Raw genomic sequence first — 22,014 nt, forward strand, 5'->3', positions numbered from 1 at the left:
TAAATGCAGGTATGTACAGTAAGATAAAAATCACACTTCCTCAGAACACAAAAATATATTTCTAACCTTTCTAACCTTTCACGTAGTTACAGCTGTTAATGTTCAAGTTTAAGAAACAGTACTGCTGTTATTTACCATTTTTCCATTCATTGCTTTCTAAAGGGAATTCATGTCTGGACAGTGGTTGGATAGGCATTGATTGACCTGAACAGTCTGTGCCTAGTATCCCACTCCAAATTTGGCACAATACAGTAGTTTGCCACATGTAGTATTTGTGAGGTCTGTAATGATGCAGCAGTGAGATCAGCACTCATGCAGGTCTCTTCCTGTTCTGCAACACCTTTTAATCAGGGAGACTCAGTGTACTGTAGGTGCAGCTTTACAGAGCTCTAGGAGATAAGACGAAAGATGTCAAGAGTGTAAGTGCTTGAGGAAACCACAGGTTGAGTGGGAATTTACAGCAAAATACTGGCATGGTTTTGTACACATGACAGAAGTATTAATAAAATCAGCAGGGGGTGACGTCAGCTGTCTTGTATTCATTTTAGTCCTGCTGTGCTGACTGTCAGATGAATAGTTTCTCTCCTGCTCAGTAAACTGTGATCACAGTTCGAGCTGTGTTCTTTGATACTTTCCAGCTCTTAGAGTTAATTAGGATTGTGACATTCGGCAGTTTACTAATGTGATATTTTCATCTTCGCCTTTTTTAGCCTCCTCGTTCATATTTTTTTAATAGTCCTGTTTTTGTATTTATATCTTAACTGCTTGCTTAGCAGGCCTACCTTAAGGCTTTAAAATAATAATATGACAGAAAAAAAAAACTTTTTATACTTCCAGAGGTCATACGATCCCTCTAGGTTACACTTACAGTTATAGCATCAACACAACATATTGTAGAAGCATTTTATTGAAACCCTGCAGCCTCAAGACACATACAACCAGAGGGTGGGTGACACTCCAGGACCTGCGGTGGGTCCTCATCCGCCTCTGAACGTCCCGTCCCAATTCGACATCTCTGAAAGCTGTCCTTCTGCACTGATTGGTCCAGAGCAAAACTCATAGTACAGTACAGTACATTGGTGAAATTATACGTGAAAATGACTTCTTCTATCTGGGATGTACTGTAAGTGTTTAGAGAGTAAAATTAGTTCGGAAAAAAAAGAGTTTAATTAACAACTCCCTACTCCCTACATTTGCAGTCAGGTGCAAGGCGTATGATTACAGTTTACAGGTTTTGTTTTCTTGGGGGGAAGGCGCTCAGCGGAAGATCATAGTTTCTGTCTGGATCAGCTGGTCGGGCTGGTCAGCACTGGGCAACATTGGGCCATAATGAATGTATGATTAGACAAGTCCCCCGTTATAGCAATTCAAGGGTGTCCTTTGTTGGTTCTGTTTTGCATGCATTTAAACAAGTTCCAAAATAAAAGTGTCCCTGGGGGATCACTTCCTGGGAAACTTGTATCAATTAGCATGTTTCCATTGTGTGTGTGTGTCATTGATTAATTTTGGTAATAAACACCAAGGTCTCTCACTGCGGCCAAGAAGTGTTTGCGGAAAAGAAGGTTTATTTGATTTGTATTAATTGCAAACCGGCTGCCAGTATGCTGGTGCCCCATATGGTTTGGGCATTTTGGTCCTGTGGGGTTTCGGCTAGGCTGGTGATCGGAGGGGGCCAGGTGCAGATCTGCTGTTTGAAATGAAGAGGAACAATGACATCAGCCAAGCATAACTCAGGCATTTTACCGTAGGTCTCGCTACCCTGCTCACCTTGGCCTACTGTTCTGCAGAGAAGATCGTTGTCATTCTGCTTGCCTTTTTCAGTGTATAACTTTAAGATATTTGTATAGATAAAGCCATTCAGGGCTCTGTACGGCCCAAGGAAATTCTTTTTCAATTCCATTTTATGAAGAGGGGAAAAAAAGTCACGGAAAGGGCTTTTTAATGGCCTTATTCTAAATGACTAGTGCTTGGAGATTGAAATCTGATAATTAGACGTCTGTTTTCTGTATTGTTTATTCTGTTTTAGGTCGACTTGAAGCTTTCTGTGGTTGTTGTTAAAGGTCATGTAATAACAGAGGGGGTGCTGTTATTCGGTAAAGCCGATTTTTATGTGTGTGAGAGCTTCATCTTATCGCCGACGGGGGATGTGCATTGTAAAAACCACCACCCTTCTAGGTAAGGTCTTGTTGCTCGTTCCTTTCATTTCCTCTCATTGATATTGTTGTGAAATCTTGGCAGTGTGTTTGAGGTTTACTTTATGAGAAACACATCTGTCAGCTAAGTTCAAACACACTCCCTGACGTAATGGCCCAGTTTTGAATCAATCCTGGGTGCACACAGTAGGAAGGAAAAAATGACTAAGCTGAAGAAGAGCTTTGAAAGGATGTGTGCTTAATTCGTGAATTGTTTTAATGAGGGCCTTATTTATGTTGTTATATTTAATTAATGAAATAAAGCATGTGAAAGAGGAAAATACAGCGGTTCAAGCCAAGCATGAGAGATTAAATGAATAACCTCTTTGGTTCACACAATATTTTTTTATTTATTATTTTTTTTCCAGTGTGAGGGATTCCTTCATCCGCAGCATGTTCAGCAAGGACAGACCCACAGGGGGTCTGGACTGCAGGAGGTATCCTTATGAGGAAATTAAAGACGCCCTCTTCAGGCGCTTCCTCCTGCAGGTGAGGCTGAATGATGGGAAACGTTCCCAGAGGCGAGGCTGCCATGACTGAAAATGACTGACTAACCACGCTCTTCCACATCCAGCGCGTAGGGCCCTGGGAAACCTGCTTCATCCCTCCACGGGTCATTTCCGCACTGGTTTACTGTCTTTCTTGCAGGGGAGAAGGGACATTGTTCACATGGCAAATGCCTAACTACAGTACAGTTGTTGAAGTATTCCGGATTATTATGTTTGGGTCTGCCCCAGGAAGTACCTTTTTTGTCTGAGAAGTTGGACCACCTCTAGAAATCCTTAGCACACACTAGTCTGGGCACTGTGGGAATAATTGTGCAATTGCTTTGTCATCACTAAGAGAAAAAGAAATACATTTTGCCCCCTTTGTCTGCCATTTGTTGGCGGCTGTCATAGTTCCTCATACAGCACCTTATTTGTCTTGAAACAGGCGGGTGCAGAAGTATATGTTGACCGTGGGTTTTCGTTGCTTGGGATTCTTTCAGGAAAACGCCCTTGAGATCTTCACGAGGGACAGACAGTCCCGGTTTCTCGTTTTTCAGAACAAAGAGCACGTCACGGCGTATAAAAGGTAAAGCTGGGGGGCTCAGGCGGCTTCTGCTGTCACCGGCCAGGGTGCTGGGACCGAGAGTGAGATTGATTTTCCTCTTCCGGCAGGTTGTGCTCCGCTGTTCCTTCATTAAAAGGGAAGGGAGTCACGGAAGCCATTATTAACCTGCGGTAAGAGCCAATACAGTCCAAGCGTCGTATCAGTTTAGCTAATTATAAGACATCATAGAAACAGCCGATCTGAGGCCACACAAGCCATGTGTACAGTAATAGTTAAGTCGGCTATTAAGTCTTTTGATTATTTATCTATTTCTACCAAAACCAATGGCTGAGACATTAATAATTTGAAACAACGGACTCCTAGAAGTCTTGAACCCATTCCTGGACAAGATCTACTCTTTTACAATGCGGTACATTTACTTCACATTCCTAATCTCAGAGACACATGACAGTTTATCACAGTCCGACTCGTTATACTGCTACACGACCGCTAAAACAAGAAAATTCCCTCCCAACCTGATGAAAGCCAGTGAGCATTCTACAGATGCTTTATCACAGCAATAGGATGCGATGAATTTAGCATTCCCACTTGGTAATTGTGTGCAAGGGTACAGTGAGCCCCCTGCAACTAATATTTCAGCGTTTGTCCAAAACTCATTCTCTCGCTCCTCCTTCAGTTTTTAATTTTGGGAGCCATTATGTGTATCTAATAAAAGAATGTACCTCGACTGTAAATCATATGCAAGACTGAAGTAAAAAGATTCTGGGGCTGACATTACCATAGCTTGGCATAATCACTTTGAACCTCAGTTATCTGATTGTGTCTAATGTCTTACTTATTATTGGCTACAGAGCTTAATCAGTTTACATTTCATAATCCATAATTTGTTATGAGCTATAATAGCTTTGTCTCAGGAGATGCATATGATTTTCCTGTGAATACCAAATAGCTGCTATCGTTAACGGAATTGTGAGTGAAATACAGGTTTTAAACAAAAAGTAACAAAAGTCAGTGGAATTAATTAAAAAGAGAGACTCTCCGTAGGAAATTTAAGTATTTTAATCCACTGACAGAGTTGATATATCCACTGATCGAGATGCTCCCCATAAAGTCCAGTTTTTAAATTAGTTACAGTTTTTAAATTATAGACTGTACCAGTTTATTCACCAATAGAAGCTTTGAGATTTTTTAATTAAATTTGTTTTATTTTTATACTATGATCTCTTTACTAACCTTTACAAATGTAAACAGTTATTCCCTGCTGCCCAATGCTAAAATTTGTTCCTAGTCTGAAGTTAAACGTCATGCCTTCATTTATTTGAAGAATGCTCACTGGCGAGTGAATTGTTTTGATTTAGTGGCCTGTTTAAATATATTGCAAAGCAATTAACATCAGTTCTTTAGATTGCAGCAGGTACAGAATAGTCTTTATTTAAACCAGGAATTGCAGATCCAGAAAGCACTTACAGTGCCAATTATTTTAGGCTAGACAATTAAGTTACATTGTGTACGCTTGGTATGTTAATATTCATTTGTGCCAAAATGCTTTTGCGGGAACACAGTACTATTCCATTTCATTCTGCCTCCAGTTGACACCACTTCAGTTATGATTGGTTTGTGTTTCATTAAGTGTAGATCTGTTCTGTAGCTGACCTGAAAATTGATTTCCCATGAAATCCGCTTGATTTTGGTTTTGTCAAATCGCGTGGTGGGCTGCAGGGGGGTGTGGCAGTTCAAGTTGCCATCTGGGGTGTCTTCTGTGTGCTCTCGGTGTGTTCCTGTGGGGATTCTGCAGGCTGTCCAGTTTCTCTCTCCTTTCAGGAGGCATAACTTGTGTGCATGTGCATCTGTGTTTGTTTGTGCAGGTACAACGTGTATGTATTTACAGTATATTCAGGCGATGCAGCTGCTGGACAATAAAAAGATAATTGGACAGAACTGTGGCTGAAGCCCTTTTACGACTGTGTGCAGCCTGTGTGCATCATCCAGGTGCTACATACAGTATGTGATGCTGCACAATGGTGGTGGTGAACGGGTGTCCCCATTACTTGTAAAGTGCTTTGCGTGGAGTATCCAGGAAACCGCCATATAATTGTAAGGGTATTATTAATATTATTTTGTCCATTACAGGTTACCGATGACTAAAGTAAGAAAAATGTGAGTTTGGTATAATATTTCTCCATATTTATTTGTTTATAGTAATTAATTGAAGGAAGACTAGGGTAAAACAAATAGCCTTGGTTCATATGCAGCATGTCTTTGAATGACCTTGCAGAGCTGTAAACACCGTTCACCTCCATAGAGCCTGTGTTTCCTGTGCCGTTGAGTTTGGAGTCACCAGTCCGGAGAAATTGGTCTTCTTCTGCGAGGGTGCTGAGTTCCTGAGCTTATTCAGCCTGTCTCTCTCGTCTTTGCACTTTTTCATGCAAGGCTTGCACAGGGAATTATCGTGGACTAAATATAGGCTCTCCACACGTTTAATGGGGTCTGCATCCTTGTCGTCGCCGGGTTTGGTCAGAGGGTTTCGTTTTGTATTGACCTTCTTGAGCTTGGGAAGTTTAGAGATGGTGTCTGGCAGTGTGGTGAAGCTGTTGTCAAAGAGGCCTAGCTCCTGTAGCTCCTTCAGCGCAGCGATAGATGACGGAAGGCACTCTATGTTGTTCATGCCAAGGTTGAGGACCCGTAGGCTCTTCAGCTGGCCGATCTCTGCTGGGAGAGTGTGGGATGTCAGCCTGTTGTTGCAGAGGTTGAAGTAAAAGAGGTTCTGCAGCTGCCCTATGGTTTCCGGAAGCTGTTCTATTTGGTTGCTGTGGAAGTCCAGCCAGCGGAGGTTCTGGAACTTGTCAATGTAGTCGGGAATCTTTTTTAACATGTTCCTGCTCAGGTCCAGCTCGTCCACGTCGGCCAGTTTGAGAATGCACTTGGGGAAGGTGGTGATCCCCATATTGCTGAGGTCGAGGCGGCGCTTGCCGTCTATCGTCATTTTCAGGGAGTTCTTGGCGATTTTCAGGGTAATCTTCTTGCCTTTGGGCCCAGCAGACTTCTTCCCTTTTCCCATTGTCCTGAAATGACCGAAGAAGACAGAAGAGTTTATAAGATAAGATAAGATTTATTGTCCCCTGAGGGAAATTGTTTTCTCCAATACGTGCATTTTTAACTTCATTGTTGTTGCTGCTGTTGTGGTGGGTCTAAGTTGGCGTTTCCTTGATTATCTTTGTATTGGAGCATACATGCAAATAAGCATTTCATTGCACTTGTGCATATGACAATTAAACTGAACTCTGAACTCGTACTGTGACACGTTTCCTCTTGACAGCTCTGGAACTTCAGTGATGATGAAGTTGTTGCAGCTGCCGGTTTGCTGGAGTACAGACCTGAGCTGAGCAATGTGATACACTGCTGTTGTCTGCATGAAGGCAGGGCTGCCGGTGCCTTCGTGCCTGGGAGCTGTATGAAGTGAAGCCTGGGTTTCCAGGAATGAAAAGGTGTCATGTCTAGAGTCCTGTTCGCTCACCCATCTCAGCCCGAAGGGATGTTCCAAAATAATACTTTCACTAATTAATGTTAATAAATACTAACAATAGGCAGGGAAGTAATTAATGTAATTTTGCAAAAACAAATGACTGTTGATTGCAAGCACAAAACTAACATGGGTTACAGCTGATTGATCTCCAGCTTCTTTCATGCAAGCAAGTCAGAATGAATGAAGTCAAATCAGGCCTTTGATAAATGATGGTTTGGGAAGTGATATGGGTTTTTGTATTTCACACCTCCCCATTTAAAAGAAAGGCTTTATTATAAGCCCTTCAGGCCCTTTGGCTACTCATTAATCATATTCAAGAGTATGAAGGGGAGCTCTAAGAGAAGCTAATGTAGTTTAGCTAATTTCGATTATCTGGTATACAAAACAATTGCCGTACATGTGCAATTTACAGATTCATCCACATGGATTTGTTCGTTTAACATGCAATTGTAGAGTACAGTTTCTGTAATATATAGATATGTTATTGATGATATTTTATCTTTTGATTTATTGTGCTGCTTGGTGACAGAACGCTCTAGACAGTGTGAAAGAGTGAAGAAGTGCCTGGTTTGTCATTTCTTTAGTATTAGGTTTAGGTTTTGTTGGCACAAGCAAGTACAGGAAATCATAAAATTGGTAAATGTATTTAATTGACATTTATTCTCCTAAAGAGACATGTTGCTACGCAGTCTTTCAGGGATTAGACTCAGTATCGATGCTGTTGTAAAACAAAATATACGAAAGCAAAGGCAAACAATACACCAAAGTCACCATATACAGTATTTACTGTACCACTTGACTGCAAACAATATAAAATATTTCTTTATCCAGGATTTGTTAAATTTTTTTTCGACTGAAATGTTTCTGTCAGTACATGCTAAAACCTTTAAAAGCAGGATAAATCAGTAGTGGTCTTGCCTCAGTCACCATATTAACGAGCACACGAGATTCAAACTACTTTGTTACTTTGAACTGTGGGCATGCAAGTTAAATTGTCCCAAAATGTGCGTTCAAAAGCACCGAGAGGACAGCTGTGATCTAGTGAAGGCTACGGTAAACTCTTACCAGCTGCAGTTTCAGTGCAATCTTTGAGGCAGGAGAATACACGCACACACTGTGAAGAGCTCGGTCTCTGAAGTCAGAGCAGTGGGTTGTGCTCCCGGGATCTGGCCATCTTTGTTGTAGGTTCTTTCATCTCTCTTCCTGTGAATTAGAGTTTAGGACCTTCTGAAGACTTTGCAAATGAAACCCACAGGGTACAAATGCAGGGCTCACAATGTGTTTTACATCGGTATGGAAGTAGTCAGATAAAACAGCCTAGCCAGTCTCCCAGATGGAGTGCAGGCACTGAAAAGCCAGACTGGCTTAACTTCTGTTCCCTGTCTTGTTTAACTTTGTTACTAAGCAACTACAATCTGTGGTGCCTGGAGTTTATTGAAATGTTAGTGCCCAACACGGGGGGGAAAGAGGATTGATGGCTCTTTGTTTTAGTGGGCTAGGTATTATAAGCTTTCTCACAATCATTTCCCAAACAAAAATACGATCTTGAAAAAGAGCAGTAGCGTTGTAAAAATAGTACAGCTTAAAAAAGAGTAGTGAGTGTGAGTCCACAGTGAGGTAATTAAAATTCATGGACTGAGAGGCACACAGGGGTGAAACTCTATATTACAGCGCTGTCTTTACTCCACATAACAGGCTGTGCTTTAAAATGGATCTTTTTTTTTTCTTAAAGAGGGTCTCAGAAACAGCATTTCTGTTCTGTGGCTGTGTTTGTAATCTTTGGTAGTTGTTTCAGACCTCTGCTGCACCTGGCGATTTGCCTGTATTTGTGTCATTCTGACACATACTGTACCATCATGTGAAACACTGAGTTGTAAATGTTGTATAAAGATCACTGCATGCAACAGAAGAAGGATATTTTATTATAGTAATAATGAACTCAGAATTTATGTTCCAGAACTTGGTTCCTGAGTGTTTGGACTGTCACCTGTTATTCAGTTGTTAGGGAGGAAACCTGCTTGCCTTACTGACAAACAATGAACACTGGAGCATGAGCTGAACAAGTTGAAACATGTTCCTTTGAAGGAAATTCGAGGTCTGGTTTAAGATTTCAGTTTAAGAGATTGCCTCGGAAAGGCGTAATATTATAAGGCCAGTGCTGCAGAGAACGGAGAGCCAGGAACAGTGACTCAGGTCTTCTATACAGTGCTGGGTGTGTGTGAAGGAGAGTCCAGGGCTCTTGAAAAAGAACTGATTCTCTTTTTTTGGCTTACATGTAGAAGTGTGCAATTTTAAAAGCAGTACATGTAGATACTGAGAAATCAGTTATATAAAGTAAGAAACATTTTAATCACTTCCTACAACCCTTCTTTAAAGACTAAATTCTGAATCACAATATTTCATCTTCAGTTAACATGGCTACAAAATTCAGGAGTCGTGTATTTACACGTTTGTCATTATTAAGTTTGTAATGACGAGCATTTACGAACTACTGCAAACAACCAAAACTTTAAATGACGTTCAGTACCTTTAGAGGGTAATTGTCTTTCAGTACATCATAATTTTAATAACATTTATTAATCATTAATTGCATTTATAAGTAACATCTCAGAGGATTCCAAAGCACTGCATACTGTATATAGGAGGGGAAGCACTTTATGCACCATTAACACACGGCAGCCATTCTGTGGCATCAATCCCCAGTCAGGTGGAGGAGTGAGATTGTGTTTGCCAGGTGAATTAAGAAGGAGCTTTGGGGATATACAGTAGTTCCTGCCTATAGTGGAATTCAGCCTGGACAGCAGGGTTAACCCCCCTGTTCTTGTGAACAGTGCCCTGGGAATTTTAGTGGCTGGGCCAGTTATCAGGACCTCAGTTTACAGTCACATCTGTAGTATACTTTGTCACCTTTCACCATATTGGGGCATTGGTTTGGGAATTCGCGACCAGAGAAAAGAGCACCACCTACTTACAGCAGCAGTCTGGTTTTCCTTAGAGGTCTTCTAACCCAGTACTGACCAGACTCAGCCTTGCTGACATTATTAGATCTGACATTGCCAGGCTAAAAGGTAGTGACGCTGCTTTTATTGAGTAATCACTGAAAGATTATAGAGGAAAGTGCTGTGTCTATGCACAATGGGTACCTGTTGATGAGTGTTTCAGACAGTACTTCCTGAAGGACTGTCTCTCTTTCTGCCTCTCCTGGAAGACCGATCCTTATTTGCTCCTAAATTTCAAGAACCTAGAAACAGAAACCATACCCCTGTGTTTATTTGTATTGTGCCTACCCTCTTCAGGAGTAATACTATAGTACATGTTCTGTGGTTGCTAGGTAATACAACATTTATCATTTTAATTGAACACTGATTCTAATAACAGTCCCTCTGTTAATCTGTGCAAAAAAAAATACCATCTGTTAAATTTTGCCAGTGCCTATTGTTTATAAAAAAAAAGAGCGCTACTGTTATCAGTTCAGTGCACACAGGATTTGCTTTCCATTAAAAAAAGATTATGACCCGCTACGACCAAAACAGAGGTCTCTGACTGAATGGTCTGGAGAGCAGCACGCAGATGATAGCAGGGGTGTGATGACCACACCTGGGCAACAGCATGGCTCAGACCTCCTGCAGGCTCGCTCAGCAAGTGAGCCATAATGTAGCCAGGTAAGATAGGGCGCAGGGCGTGATGGAAACAGCAAGTTTCCATCTTTGAATGGCTTCAAAAGCTGTGTTTTCACAACAGCCTTCGTTTATTTAGCATTTGCGGTGCCTTGTAATTGTCTTCTTCAGTTCGCGAAACACACTTGGCTGTTTTATCTGCGCTGCTCTTACAGTGCTCATTACTTGTCCATGGGCTTTCATGTAATGAATGCACTCTCCGAGCTCAAAGCTGTTTTGTTCTTCTACTCTCTCACTAGTTTACTTTGACCTCACTGTAGGTGTTTTCTCATTGTGTTAGGAAATGTATTTAAAGCAGCAACTTCAGGCATTGTACTGCACCTCACCTAAGACCAGTGATACTGTAGCCACTTCCTCCACAATTTTCTCGCCACCTCATACCAAAAGCACACACGCATAAAACATGGACTTGTTTTGTAAAAAACAAATTTGCAGAATTAAATTATAGAATGAAACATAATAGCCTGTGGCTCAATAGATATTTGGATATTTGTGGAATGACTCTACAATTATCATACAGTACGGTAGGTGGGATTGCACTGCATTCCAAAAATGTTTAGTTCTGTTGGAAAAGGAAAATGAAATTAGACTTATTTTCTTTCCCCCCCCCAAGTTGACAAATCTATCACATTTACCTGTTCATTCTGCTTTAGATGTGTCACAGCCCTGCTCTGGTAGTTCTGTGTTACAGATTTAGAATATTCATTTAGTGTACTTCTTGCTAGTTGCTATGCAACTAGCAATGGAACTGAGTGCTGTGATGTAATCCTCTTAACTGAGTTCTAAAGTGTTGTGTATTAAAATCAGCATTCCTCTCCCTTTAATTGTTAGTCTTTTCATTTTATGAATCTATATAATGAGAAATACTGGGAATCAGCAACTGTTTAGAAATAAAAAGACGTCAATAAAACATGGTATACTATGGATTAAATTATTGAACAGTCATATTAGTCATCTTGAATCTATCTTTCCATGGGCATACGATGATGTCATGGATCCTGAAAGTCGGAACTGTGCATTCACTCATCTTTATCACTGTGTGCCTTAAATGGGGTCTGACATTCCAGCAGTCAGCATTTGGATGCCTGAACGCTTGCATCTTATTCATAGTGCAAAAAAAAAAGTGTATTATCTCTTTTCAGACGGAACGCAGTGGGAGAGAAGATGATGCTTCACAAGTGGCAGGTACAACACCTGATTTGCAAAGTCAACGTGCTGGGCTGTTGCACCCCGAAGAGGAAGTGTGGTTTCGCTGGGGAGCAGGGCTTCTCCGCACAAAGGGGTGCAGGTGGATGCTACTGAAGCAGAAGCAGATGAGCGAGAACAATTAGCTGCCATCTACCATATGAGAGCAAAACATGCAGTGTGGCCTCGCTGTTTTGTACCCCTTCCTCACGCCTCATGTTCTTACAGTGCGGAAACAATACGATTTTTTTTTCTTTTATTGCTCACAGAAAGGGGAGATCAGTAACTTTGAATACCTCATGCACCTGAACTCCTCTGCGGGACGCACCTACAATGACCTGATGCAGTACCCCGTGTTCCCCTGGGTGCTCGCGGACTATGACTCGGAGGTGAGGGGTGGAGCGGCACAGCAGCGCCTGCAGGGGCTGCAGCCTCGGTCTGCGCCGCAGACTCTGAAACACATTCCCCTCCTTTCGCAGAACCTGGATCTGTCTCGCCCCGGCACCTTCCGAGACCTGACCAAGCCCATGGGAGCCCAGACTGACAAAAGGAAGCAGAAGTTTATTCAGCGATATAATGAGGTTGAAAACAACGACGGTGAGCCATTTCAATGGTTTTGATCCCCCGTGAGCCAGCCTGTCATGTGTGCTGGTGGTTAGGCAGACACAAACAACCCCACTGGTACTTGAGACAATGCTTCAAACTCTCCAAGCAGTATGAACCCCCCCCCCAAAAAAAAAGATTCCCTGAATGCAAGAATGAGTTTTACAAGGAATTGAGAAGAGGAGTAAATTAAACCCAACACTCCAGTGCCCTGGAGTCCATGTTCCTGCAGCGTTTGCAGTCCAGCAGGACACGAGTCTGACATCTGGGCAGCAGTCTGTATGACGTTGTGTCTCTGTTTCAGGGGACTTGTCGGCACAGTGTCACTACTGCACATTTTACTCCTCTGCAATCATTGTGGCCTCCTTTCTGGTGCGCATGGAGCCTTTCACTCAGACCTCTCTGTCTCTCCAGGTACGATCGCTCATAGGAACCGTTCGGCAGGGGTCATGAGGGCTCAGAAGGACTTTTTTTTTGTTTGATTGAAACCTCTGTTTATAGCCTGTCTGGTTTTAGAAAAGACGGTAGCATTGTTGTAGGTTTAGGATACCTGCCAAATTTGGAATTTGAGATTTAGCAAGCTTAACTGTTAGGAAATGCAACTGATGTGGAAAGGCATCTTTGCATCTTTGTCCTCGTGTTATTTGTCTAATAAAGCAAAAATCAAAGCAGTGAAGAAACTGAAATAAACCGATGCAGGTAAAAGAGACATTTGGAGAGTTTTCAGCAGAGAGAAGCACAATACAGTTGCAGCAGTACAAAAAAAAAACGATTTTTTAATAGATTTCATTGATGAAACATAATTGTGAAAATAACCCTTTTAGATTAAATATCTGCCACTTCATCTTTCTTATGAACTGAATCCAGCACTCCTTCGGTTCTTTATAAATCCCTTCTTTTATTTGTTGTGAAAAAAAAACATGATTTCAATATATATGCAAATAAATTTATTAGCATCAAAAGCATATAAAAATCAGGTTTCCTCTTTTAAAAGTATTAGATTTATACAGTGCGATCCAATTGATTAAAATAAAATGTCATGCATATTTAATAATCTGCATAAAACAATAAAGATATTAGCTGCACCACAATGTATTAGGCTGCAGAAGAATCACATTCCTCTTTGCTGTAATATCTTTAACTTGATTTGTAGCACTAACAACATTTACTATGTATATATTATTTTTATTTAATATAGGTAATCTTTTTACTGCAAATTATAGTGCTTCTCAGGAGATTACTATCAGGATTTATAAAACCTGCAAAAAATGAAAAGCTTCAATCAGCCCTTGGCAGATACAGTGATCCACGATTAAATGTATAATGTATTTAATATTCTGCAGAGAAAAAAAAATAGCGCGGTCTGATTTATTGACTTTTGCCTTTCTGTGTGGTTCTTCAGCAGTGCTCCGGGTTCCTTTTCCAAGTGAAATTCCCAAGTAACACTTCTCAGAGCAAAACACCTCCCTCCATCAAAAAGTAACTGAAAAAAAACAAAACAAGTCTGGCTTTTTCCCTGATTGTTCTGGGCAATGCGCACGCCTTTAGTGTAAAAGATCTGCGAGGGGGAGTGTGGGGTCCCACGGGTCTGCTGGGGATGAAGGGATGTGGTGCCTCCTGTGTTGCAGGGGGGGAGCCTCGACGTTGCGGACAGGATGTTCCACAGTGTGAAGAAAGAGTGGGAGTCGGCCTCCAGAGACAACATGAGCGACGTCCGAGAGCTCACCCCTGAGTTCTTCTACCTGCCAGATTTTCTCGTCAACTCCAATGGCTTTGAGCTGGGTGAGTTTGCTGTCCTAAATAAAAAAAAACAACAACATAGACAGATACTTTATTGATCCCGTGAGGGAAATTGCCAGTGATTTGTAGCACTAACAACATTTACTATGTATATATTATTTTTATTTAATATAGGTAATCTTTTTACTGCAAATGATCAAATCAAAAACATACGTTTTTAATTAAAACAACAAAGCCAAAAAATCTGACCTTGTCATCTCATTCTGCGAGCCTCACTTTTGGTCCTGGAGAGCCACATCTCAAGCTCAACGACCTGATGGAATCGCCTATTGACTTCAGTCGCCTCAGTGGCAACAGTTTCCAAGTCTGTTACTCAAGTTTGAGTTCCTGTCGGGGACCAGGGGTGAAGAGCGCTGATCTAGTTCCAGCCTGTTTAGAGTGATTCATTTGACAGCTCAGATCTTCTATTCCTGTATGTCTGCTTCAGCCAAAACACATATCTCCGTGTCATTTCAGGCTGCATGCAAGATGGGACCTCTCTTGGGGATGTGAAGTTGCCCCCCTGGGCGAAAGGGGATCCCCAGGAATTCATCCGGCTGCACAGGGAGGTTAGGGTCCTTTCCAGCATGCACCTCTTCCTTGCTCCTCATTCCAGAGTTTTCCGCAACGCCGCTAATGACCGCTGATTGAGTTGCTGAATGCTGCTGACTGTTTCTTTCACTACAGTAGAGTACCTTGGCCACCTCAGGCACTGTTTTCGTGACGTGGGAGGGGGCAGTGCATTTCGCTTAAATACTTTCTATTTAATCACTCAGAAAGCCCAGTGATTGAGAGTGGAAATCTTTATGTGTGTGTTCTGCTCTCCGTTGTGTGCCAACGTGACGATAATGAGAAAGTATTTTTGAATGAAGACGTTATTTTTCATCCAATTACCATCTCTACTTGACACAGTCAGAATCTGTATTTAGGTCCCAAACTGAAAAAAAAGTCTTAGAGAGTCTTCTTCGTCACGTGAAATGAGAATTTTCCACGTGAAATGACGTTTTCCACGTCAATGTTTGCTTCAGAATTGATAGGGAAGCAATAGTTTGTAAATCTCCAGTTGAGGACTTTATGATATTAAAGGGTTAAATATTTCTACAAAGCTATTTTCATAAAAATAGATATTGTTGTTTTCTTGGTGGGACGCCCATTATTCTGTTTGAAGCCATTAGAAGTCATTAAAAGATAATACAGCAGTTCTGAGGGAGTGCAATATCTGTAGTATCTCATAACTCCATTACTAAGGGTGCTTATTGAAAAGAATACCTTTTGTTTTCATAGTGTATCCCGAAGGTGTATTTAGGCTGTGCTTTATCAATTAGCAGTCTAACAAAGAAATGTACAGTATATCATTCCCAGTTCTGAGAAAACAAGGTAAACATTTTAATTTTTTTAAACAGTGAAGGAATTGTTTCCTTCTGTTTTCCTTCTAAAATTAACGGAAAAGATTAATGTTTGTTAGCTGGGTAAATGATAACATCTGTAGACAGCAGTTTTTCACTGAGAGATTAAATGAGAAGCTCACACTAGAATACCAGTTTCACATGAAATAGTTGCTATGCTTGAGTCTGGGGATGCCAAATGGCTAGATTTCTTTCTTTGTAGCATTTGATTTGGAATGCTCTTATATTGTCCTGTCTTTGCTTTGACTTTGTGGTCAATGTGTTTGTCAGAAACTGGACAAGTCCAGAAATCCATAACTATGTGAGCCCCCTCTCTGAGTCCGATAGTGGAGTCCTGACGTTATCCCTGTATTAGTTCATGTGGTTGATTTGTTAGTGCTTCCATATATAAGCTATGTTGTATCGGAGTCTCTAGGCCTGACAGGAGGCTGGGCCCCCATGCAGAGAGTGAAGGGAGGAACAGCTGCACAGGTGGGGTTGGGGTGGAGAGAAGATGATTGAGGTGAAGACAGGGTTCCTTTGGGATTTCATGGTGTTCGGGAAAAGCCTTCAGGAATGATTGGGAGTTAGGGCAGCGTGAGGTGAGAGTGAACTTGGTTCCTGTCATTGCGGCTGAGCATTCGCCCCATTTACACACTTGAAGAGGCTTTTTTTAAACCATTACCTCAAAGCCACATGTTAGAGGTCAGGGCCCTGGCTGCTCAGAGCCTGCCCTGAAAGCATAGTGTACAAGCATCGAACCTGGGACCCCAGAGATGTCAGGCTGCAGCACTGACCTCCGTGACAGCAAGCCATTGTATTGAATCCTGTAGTGTAAATCATTCTGGTTTCTCACTTTTCAGTCCCCTTCCCTCTGGTAAGCGTTATAGGAGCATAAAGGCACGAACCTCCAGATTCAGAGACCGTTTCTTCCTGCCAGCTGTCAGATTACTGAACTCTACCCCGACCACTGGCTCACACTGATGTTTTTTTTTCAGTTGTATGTGATTTAACTTGTTGTTGCTGCTGTTCTGTGTTTATGTTTTAGGTGATTCCTTCATGTCTTTGTATCAGAGCATACATGCAAATAAGCATTTCATTGCACTTGTGCGTATGACAAACAAAACTGAACTGAGCTAGTGGGACACTGTGTTGAACATAAAATCTACGGTATATGTTTAAATAACGTCAGGTGCCATTTAAATGAGTGCAATACTCCTCCACAGCAATATCATCGAAGAAATGTATCTGTGCCGTGACTGAAGCAGCTGGTGGGTCGTGTGCTTTCAGGCTTTGGAGAGCAACTACGTCAGTGCCCACCTGCACCACTGGATTGACCTGATCTTTGGCTACAAGCAGCAGGGTCCCAGCGCTGTGGAATCGGTCAACACCTTCCACCCCTACTTCTATGCAGAGAGGCTGGATGCAGAGAGCATGAAAGACCCACTGAAGAAGAGCACCATCCTTGGCTTCGTCAGTAACTTCGGACAAATACCGAAGCAGGTAGCAACATGTTTGGTTGGGTTTTTTTTCGAAGCGTCTCAGGACTGGTGAAAAGTAACGTCTTCCCTTATTGACCAGTCAGATGTCTGCGTAGTCAGTGGTGTACAGATGCTATGAGAACACACGCCACTGCCTGCTCATCGAATCACTGAGAATCCTGGAATGAAACACCTATCAATACAATGTTGTTGTTCCCCTGTCGATATTATTATTTCACTTTTTTCTCTGTACCCAAGACTCCATCTTTCCTGTGATGACATATCCACACTGTTAGGAACCAATCAGACAAACCTACTTAACACATTTCTTTAATTGTATTCACACACAAACATTAGTTCCATTATCATTATTCTTGCTGTTATTGTGATTTTTCGAGCCGTGCGAAACACAACATGTAATGGCATTAAGTTAAGTCTCTGTGGCAGCTCCTTTACTGTGAGTGCAGCGAAATATTGCCTCTTCGCAGTCATTACAGTAATGCTTTTCAGTGCTAATAAGCAGACCATTCCTGTTGAGGATGTTTAGCTAAATTTTTACCTTGTGTTAAATAATAGAATACGCTACACGAGACACTGCCATCTGTCTTCATCAGTTGCGATCAGCGAGACAGTGATCCCGTGATAAATACTGATAAAGACAATTGCTTGGCCTTCAGCTTTTCACCAAGCCTCATCCTCCTCGCGCTGGGCAGCCGAAGGGCTCCTCCACCAGAGAGGTGCCTGGGTCCACGCAGACGCAGCCCTTCTTCCTCAGCCTCGACAAGCTGAAGCCCTCTCTCCAGCCTCTGAAAGGTATTCCGCAGAAACGGGGCTCTGCTGTTATTATTTCCAGAAATAAATGCAAGCGAAGAACCCACTAGTGCTTAATCATTCTTTGTCACTGTTATATATTTTATCCCTTTTCTCAATTATTATATCTAAGATGCAGCACAGCCCATGGGGAGCAATAGCAAAGCAAGAGAAGATGCTGGCTAGACTTTTTAAGGGATCATTTTCCTAGGCAGAGAGAGCAGGCATCCTATTTGTTAGAACTATCTTGATGATGCCGCAACTGATGCTTATTTAATAATCTGAATATCCCAGAAGGATTTCTCCTGAAAATGAGATGAATTTCTTTCAGCTCTGTGGGTACTCGTCTCCATACTACATTTCAGTCCATCACTCAGTCAAATAGGCATATAAACCTGCACGGCAATCAGAGCTTTTGGGTTCCTGTGCGAACTGTAAGCTGGGACAGTGCTTAATCACCGCAAGTCTGTAGTGGAAAAAAATTGATTTTGTGGTGTTTACGCCTCAGTAGCTCAATTATTTAGTTGCAATTACGGTAATGAACTGAATGGGAGCGCTGCGTTTTATCTCATTGCTCAAATCTGCTTCTTGCCATTGTTTTCTGATAGGCACGTTCAGGCTTTGGAGAGGCCTGTTATGAACTGTTTGCTTAATACATTCCTGGCAAACTGGAATTTGCTTCCTGTTTCGCGAAGTCCCCTTTATCACCAGCAAATCCACTGGAAGCTGGTACATCAAGGTAGTTGGCACCATGCGAAGAGCACTCTCAGGCCTCTGCCCGTGTCTCTGCCCAGGTGTACTCAGGCTGTACCCTTCCCCTCTGTGAGAGAGGATCGGGCTGCTTGTGACCAATGTGCTGCCGAGCTCCTGGCCGTCCTTCTTGGGGACGACACTCAGTTTGCCACCAGTCTTCAAAAATCTACCTTAAGCAGATGGGCAAAGGCTGTCACACCCTAAGAATGCATTCAGTTGTGACACTTTCCTCTTTGTGGAAAGAATTGTGGCCAGGTTTGTAGTAGTATAAACTCTGGGGCAGCATAGTCACTTTCTCTCCTCTTCAAAACCTTGCTCAATGAGCCCTTTGTTGCGAACAATTTTTCATTGGTGTTAGAAATGGCAGCTGATCACAGTCCGTTATCCCCCCTGTGCCGTTCAGAACTGATCAAGGGCCCAGTGGGACACATCGTCTGCGGAGAGAAAGAGCTGCTTGCCGTGGAGAAGAACAAGCTCCTCATGCCAACGCTTGGGAACATCTTCTTCGCCTGGGGGTTTAATGACAACACTTGCGCTTTTGGGAGCGTTGTTTCAGAAAAGGTGCCTCTGCTCTTTACACGGGAAGCTTATCTTTAGCTCAGCGTTTGTTCTGATACTGATTTGAAATCTAAAACACAGGAAACATATTGTACTGCATCTTGTGTTGTGTAGCCTCAGACCAAGATAACATAATATCATCAGGTTCCTACAAGAGGAATCTGAGCTGAGAGAACACTGTCTCTTTTGGTCCAGCTAAAGGAGAGTTGATATTTGGGGATCTCACTCATTCCTTTTGTGTTTCTGCAGTCCGTTATAAATGGATGTAACTGTTGCTGTGTCAGTATTGGCCAAAAGTACTGGAAAGCGACAGTGTCAAAGCAACTTTTCTACATTCAAATACAATGATTCCTGTCTTGTTTTGAACCCCCAAAAATGGTGTTTTGTTTTAATGCGAGATTTTTGTGTTAATCTGTCATTTTAACACTTGAGAACAAATTCCCATTTACAGTGCTGACCTAGAAGCCCATTTATACAGCCTCTCATTTACTAGAGCACCTTGCTCAAGAGTGCAACAGCAGCACATCTCCTGGAATTCGAAACCCTTTGGAGTCCAGAGCCCTGACTACTGGTGCCCTGTTAATGGGCAGTGTGCTCCAGTGCTGGCAATATGGGCAATGTTGTCTTCCCTGCTCTTTTGACAGGTCTTTGCCATCAGCGAGAGCCCGACAGACTGGGGGGAGTGCCTGTGTGCTGCCTGGCCTACTCAGAGCGTGCTCCTCACCGCGGGCAGCAGCGCTGTCGTCTGCGTGTGGGACGTGGCACTCAGCAAGAACAACCTCAAACACATGAAGTTAAAACAGGTCGGTTTCTCAGGCGTTCCCTTTCAACCCTTTTGTCTCAGAAGCATCTTCATCTGAAGGATGGAAGTTGTCTTTTCACATCGTGTCTGCTTTGAAAATGCCTTGAGACTTGCTGAAAGAGTCACAAGAGTTTCATCATATTTTAATTTTTTGCTGATAAGGTAATTTGTGGGTTGGTGGAAACAGACCCTTACTTGTCATTAATGGCATGTATGTTAACATGTGTTAAATCTTTCTAAAACATTCTAAAAATGTAATTAATACATGGCTTGAAAATTTTGATATGCATTGATAGTATCATCTCTTAATGAAATAGATTTCAACACAACATTCTCAGTGTAAGGAACTGAGAGTTGATCTACAGTGTTCCCTAATATTACATATCTTACTTCAGTTCTATTTAATATCCTGTTTCATGGATATTGAAAGAGTAATGTCTTCTGAGATGACACACTGAGATCGAGGTTTTTCCTTGCAGAAATTCCACTACAATGTAAATAAACCTTTTTGAAAATGCACACCTTTCCAGGGAGCTGAAGTCCTGATGTGTTGTGTACATGTTTTTTTAGTATTTGGAATTTGTTTGCTATTTAAAATATTGTACATAGATTATTAATTACTCATTGGTTACTTACTACACAAAAATCAAATACTAAAGTACAATATTGCAGAAACAGTGCTGTACGGCATACATTATTTTAGCTTGTTTAGTGCCAAGTACAAAATATTACATTTAGTATGGTACCTGTTTAATGAGATATGTTGGAAGCCAGAGTATTGTAAGTTGAATGGTCGATGATCTATTGTATTGTAAAGGTGGTGAAAGGGTCAGTGGTCCCAAATTCCCAATGATTCTCTCTCTTCTACCTTTCCGACTCTGTCTGGGCTACTTGGCAAGAGCAGATCCAGGCAGGCACCTTCCCTAAGACCGTGCTCTGACAATCTGGGAACAAAGCCATCATTCGCCATGTCAACCATTTCAATGTCGCCATTTGTGCTCCCTGCTGGTCTGTCCCAGTCCACGTGAAGAAAATTTAAAGTCCCCCATTATGAATGCGTCCTCGCTACATGTCACACGTCCTTGACTGCCAGGTTCCAAACTTATCGATCAAAGTCAAAGCTTCATGTTTCTGCCCTTGTGTTCTCAGACTCTGTACGGACACACAGATGCAGTGACCTGCCTGGCTGTCTCAGTGCCTTTCGGTGTTATAGTCAGTGGGTCGCTGGACAAGACGTGCATTGTGTGGGACTTTGAGGAGCTCAGCTATGTCACTCAGCTGCCAGGACACAGTGCAGGGCTGTCGACGGTGGCCATCAACGATTTAACTGTAAGGATCTCATCCATTTAAAACCCTAACCAACATATGGTCACTAAAATATGTTTACTAACATTTACAATGGGGCAGGGGGTGTTCTGGGTTCTAGAGTGTTTCTGGGTAACTGAAAAATCAGTTAACAACAAACTGGGCCCAACTCACAAGTGTGCATTGGTTTGTTGATCAATGTGAGGGATCTGGAATTATAGAGTTAGATATTGTATTAGATTGTGAATTTCTTCTTCATCATCATCATCATCATATCAATAATGACACATTAATGGGACGTCCTCCTTGCACAGGGTGAGATTGTGTCCTGTGCAGGGACGTATCTTTACCTTTGGACTCCGAGGGGGCAGCTCCTGTCCTGGATCAACTCCATCTGCGGGCCGGAGGGGGAGATTCTGTGCTGTTGCTTTACGCAGAGGAACGAGTGGGACTCCAGAAATGTCATAGTGACTGGCTGTGCTGATGGGATTGTACGGGTAAGAGTAATATGTTGCGGCAGGGCTTTTGTCGAGGCTTGTCATTGGAAAGGAGAGCACTTAGTTCTTCCCTTGGCAATTAAATAGTTCCTGTTCGACCTGACATCAAGAGAAAAGTCTCCTTTCGGGCTGTGATCGACTACAAACTGTGAACGCCTTCACAGATAAAATATTCAACAAGCAATCGCAAGACATGATAACTGAACATGGAATTACTTTTCAGTACCTGATGCTGTTTGTAACCCTAGTGCATATTGGATGAAGCATGAAGTTTCTGGTTACAAGACATTGGCACTGTGGCAGTAAAATCTCTTTATTTGTGACATGAAGAGAAAGCCCATTTGAAAGGAATCTACTGCGGCCTTTTTAATTTATTTTTTTGCTATTGTAATTCTTCAGAAAACTGTCCAA

General features: G+C 42.1%; 2 protein-coding genes across 2 annotated transcripts in view; one reads left to right on the top strand and one right to left on the bottom strand.

The window, feature by feature from the left end:
- The window catches only part of wdfy4 (WDFY family member 4), a 69,817-nt gene that overhangs the window by 43,076 nt on the left and 4,727 nt on the right, over positions 1 to 22,014 (top strand). Inside the window, exons 45-60 of the mRNA XM_088916811.1 lie at positions 2,027 to 2,175; positions 2,561 to 2,681; positions 3,181 to 3,266; positions 3,353 to 3,415; positions 11,588 to 11,630; positions 11,900 to 12,019; positions 12,110 to 12,227; positions 12,538 to 12,647; positions 13,862 to 14,015; positions 14,490 to 14,581; positions 16,688 to 16,900; positions 17,556 to 17,691; positions 18,845 to 19,002; positions 19,644 to 19,802; positions 20,951 to 21,130; positions 21,421 to 21,603. Of these exons, the coding sequence (XP_088772937.1) occupies positions 2,027 to 2,175; positions 2,561 to 2,681; positions 3,181 to 3,266; positions 3,353 to 3,415; positions 11,588 to 11,630; positions 11,900 to 12,019; positions 12,110 to 12,227; positions 12,538 to 12,647; positions 13,862 to 14,015; positions 14,490 to 14,581; positions 16,688 to 16,900; positions 17,556 to 17,691; positions 18,845 to 19,002; positions 19,644 to 19,802; positions 20,951 to 21,130; positions 21,421 to 21,603 (2,085 nt within the window). The remainder of the gene's footprint in view (positions 1 to 2,026; positions 2,176 to 2,560; positions 2,682 to 3,180; positions 3,267 to 3,352; positions 3,416 to 11,587; positions 11,631 to 11,899; positions 12,020 to 12,109; positions 12,228 to 12,537; positions 12,648 to 13,861; positions 14,016 to 14,489; positions 14,582 to 16,687; positions 16,901 to 17,555; positions 17,692 to 18,844; positions 19,003 to 19,643; positions 19,803 to 20,950; positions 21,131 to 21,420; positions 21,604 to 22,014) is intronic.
- Positions 4,656 to 10,040, bottom strand: lrrc18a (leucine rich repeat containing 18a). The gene is made up of 2 exons (XM_088916812.1): positions 7,834 to 10,040; positions 4,656 to 6,307 (listed from the first exon to the last, which is right to left on the bottom strand). Exon 2 carries the CDS (start codon positions 6,301 to 6,303, stop codon positions 5,536 to 5,538), a length of 768 nt encoding a protein of 255 aa, XP_088772938.1. The 5' UTR covers positions 6,304 to 6,307; positions 7,834 to 10,040; the 3' UTR covers positions 4,656 to 5,535.

Source organism: Atractosteus spatula, chromosome 5, assembly GCF_055471065.1.
Source record: "Atractosteus spatula isolate fAtrSpa1 chromosome 5, fAtrSpa1.hap1, whole genome shotgun sequence".
NCBI lineage: Eukaryota > Metazoa > Chordata > Actinopteri > Semionotiformes > Lepisosteidae > Atractosteus > Atractosteus spatula.

Excerpts from the sequence above, each read along its gene's own strand:
- lrrc18a (XM_088916812.1), bottom strand. The coding sequence starts at position 6,303 with ATGGGAAAAGGGAAGAAGTCTGCTGGGCCCAAAGGCAAGAAGATTACC.